This window comes from Antrostomus carolinensis, unplaced genomic scaffold, assembly GCF_000700745.2.
Source record: "Antrostomus carolinensis isolate BGI_N321 unplaced genomic scaffold, ASM70074v2 scaffold28462, whole genome shotgun sequence".
NCBI classification, from domain to species: Eukaryota; Metazoa; Chordata; class Aves; order Caprimulgiformes; family Caprimulgidae; genus Antrostomus; species Antrostomus carolinensis.
In genome coordinates, this window is record NW_010299378.1 from 1 (window position 1) to 2,705 (window position 2,705).

Consider the following 2,705-nt stretch of genomic DNA (forward strand, 5'->3'; position numbering starts at 1 on the left):
AGCCAGGACACCACCAAAGAGGGGCTGCAGAAGGAACATGCCTCTGACTTCCAGGTACGGGCTTCTTCCCACATCCCCCCACAGCAGCCGCCGCTTTATTTGCCACCCCGTTTCCTCCTGCTTTAACGAAGCAAACCCCCGATCCCCAACGTAACCTCCCTCCTGCCTCTCCAGAGCAAACCCAAACTAACACCTCACTGCATGCCAGTGGCACCGGGGACAAGGTAGGACTCTGCTGCAACAGAGTGTGCCCAGGGGCAAGAGGTGGTGGGCATCCTGGTCCATCCCAGCACAGACTGGTCATGCCGGGGCTGCCCTGCCCTGCCCACGGCTGGGGACTTGAAGGTACAATCCCACCTTAGCAGGGGCCAACATTTTGGCTGCTCTCCCCTGTCTCAACCCAACATTCCCGGCTCAGAAGTTCTTTGCTTACTGGGGATGAGCTGGGTGGGAGGAGAGCAGCCTGCAGCTGAAAGCAGCCCAGGTTGCAGGGACCTCAGTTGCAAGAAGCCTCAGCCCCCAGCAGGGTTTGTTTGGAGAGCAAAGGCTCGAGGGCAAATCCACATCTGATGGGGAGCACCTTTGGAGCAGCTCATGCCCTGCTGTCCCCCTCCTCTCTGAGGGGTCCAGCTCGTGCCACGGACCAGGGATGTCAGTGGTGGTTGGGGCCACAGGCACAAAGCCCCTTTCTGGAGCACACTCGCTTGTTCAGAGTCCTATTTTTCCGCATGTGGTCCCACCAGCCCCAGGTCCCAGTCTCCTCCAGTCACTGCATGGCACCGTAACTGGTGTTTGCACATTTTTTCCCTCTTTCTCTCTTTTTTTCCCCCCTTTCCCCAAACAATCCAGGCCACGTGTCTCCTCATCCTGTGTTTCCTTTTGGTTTCTGCATTGTCTCCTGCCATGGTGATGAAGCTCCTCCTTCTCCTCATCCTTTTTGTTGTCTTGTAGTTCTTTACTGTTTCAGAGACCCATTGTTTTGTTTTCTGGCTTTTTTTTTTCTTCCCGCTCTTTTGGTTTGTTCTCATTAACTTGCCCACGCATGCAGCAGCCTGATTTTAGGGACGCCGACCCTTACCGCATCCCCCACGCCAAGGACATGGACCCCACACATCCCTGGAGCTACAAAACCTGCCGGCCTGAGGAGAACGATTCCTATGCCACTGAGGTACGACACGGGCAGGGAGCTGTGTCACTTTGGCCAGTGGGGTTGGGGACAGGGCTGTGGGGACAGGGTTGTCCCTCTTGAGAGCTGGAGACAAGGGAAGCCACTAAAACCCCATCAGGGAGGGATGCGGGGAGGAGTGGCCAGGCACATCCCACCATCCCTATCCCTTCCTCGGGCTGTTGCAGATGAAGGAGCTGCAGCTGGTGCTGTCAGAGGCCAATGAGAGCCTGCGGGGACTGCAGGAGCAGCTCTCACAGGAGAGACAGCTGAGGAAGGACGAGGTGGACAACTTCTCACAGAAGATCTGCCAGGTGAGTGGGCAGCAGCCCTGATCCCTGGGAAACAGGTGTCCCCACACCCATGACCGTGCCATCTCCAGCCCCAGGCTGATGACCCAGCTGGGGACCTGGGTGTCACCCATGGCCGCACACAGCATGACCTTTCTTCAAGGGGCACAGGCTGAGCACATTCCTCCTTGCACAAGGGCATGCAGCCATGCAGGGCTTCAACCCATGGTGATGCCTCAATGGCCCCGCTGTCCCCAGCACGCTGCCAGGGCATTGCAGCTCCCCAAGGGTGTTAAGTATGGGGCTGACACCAGGCTCAGCCCAGACCCTGGGATGGAGGCACCACATCACTGCTGCCAGACCCCATCTCGGAGCCCGTGTGTCTCTCCACAGCTGAAGGAGGACCACCAGAAAGCACTGCTGCGGCGAGAGTTCGAGCTGCAGAGCCTGAACCTGCAGAGGCGGCTGGAGCAGAAGTTCTGGAGCCAGGAGAAGAACCTGCTGGTGCAGGAATCGCAGCAGTTCAGGCAGAGCTTCCTCCTGCTCTTCATGAAGCTCAAGTGGTTCCTCAAGTGCTGGCGTCAGGGCAAGATGGTTCACAGCGAGGGCGAGGACTTTTTGGAGGTAATGTGGGCTGAGGGGCTTCCACCTGGGCTGCAGTGGAGGGGGGACCATGTTGTCAGGCATCCCTGGGGCTGTCCCTCATGCGTGTCCCACCCGGGGCTACTTGGGTGTCCCCCATCCCTGGGGGGTGCTGCTGGGTGAGGTGGTGGGTTGTGGGTCCGCTCATCACCCTGGCCATGCCGTCTTCTGCAGGTGAACAGCATGAAGGAGCTGTACCTGCTGCTGGAGGAGGAGGAGCTCGCCCCACAGCAGCAGGCGGACAACAAGACATGCAGCGGGGACACCTGGACCCCCAACACGGTGAGTGGGGTCCCCGCGAGTCCAGGGGGTGGTCAGGATCAGCTCCCACTGCAGCTGCATGGCATGGGGTGGTGGCTCTTCTCAGGGTGTATGGCTGGGAGGGGATACTCTCCACCGACATGTCACCCCCCAGGGGTGGTCCCCTACCCTGGTGACACCCCAAGTCCCTCACCAGCTCCCATGGGATCCCACCCCGTTGGGTCCCTTCTGGTGCTGGGCCCCAGCTCCCTCCACTCACCCCCAATGCCCCGACAGCCCAACGAGTGCATCAAGACACTGGCAGACATGAAGGTGACCCTGAAGGAGCTCTGCACAGAGCTGCGGGA

The 2,705-nt window shown here is 59.6% G+C and overlaps 1 protein-coding gene across 1 annotated transcript in view; it reads left to right on the top strand.

The window, feature by feature from the left end:
• Window positions 1-3: 3 nt before the first annotated feature.
• The window catches only part of LOC104520950 (protein SOGA1-like), a gene marked incomplete at both ends in the record, with an annotated part of 6,380 nt that continues 3,678 nt past the window's right edge, over window positions 4-2,705 (top strand). Inside the window, 6 exon segments of the mRNA XM_029083690.1 lie at window positions 4-54; window positions 1,049-1,168; window positions 1,354-1,479; window positions 1,849-2,079; window positions 2,272-2,379; window positions 2,635-2,699. Of these exon segments, the coding sequence (XP_028939523.1) occupies window positions 4-54; window positions 1,049-1,168; window positions 1,354-1,479; window positions 1,849-2,079; window positions 2,272-2,379; window positions 2,635-2,699 (701 nt within the window).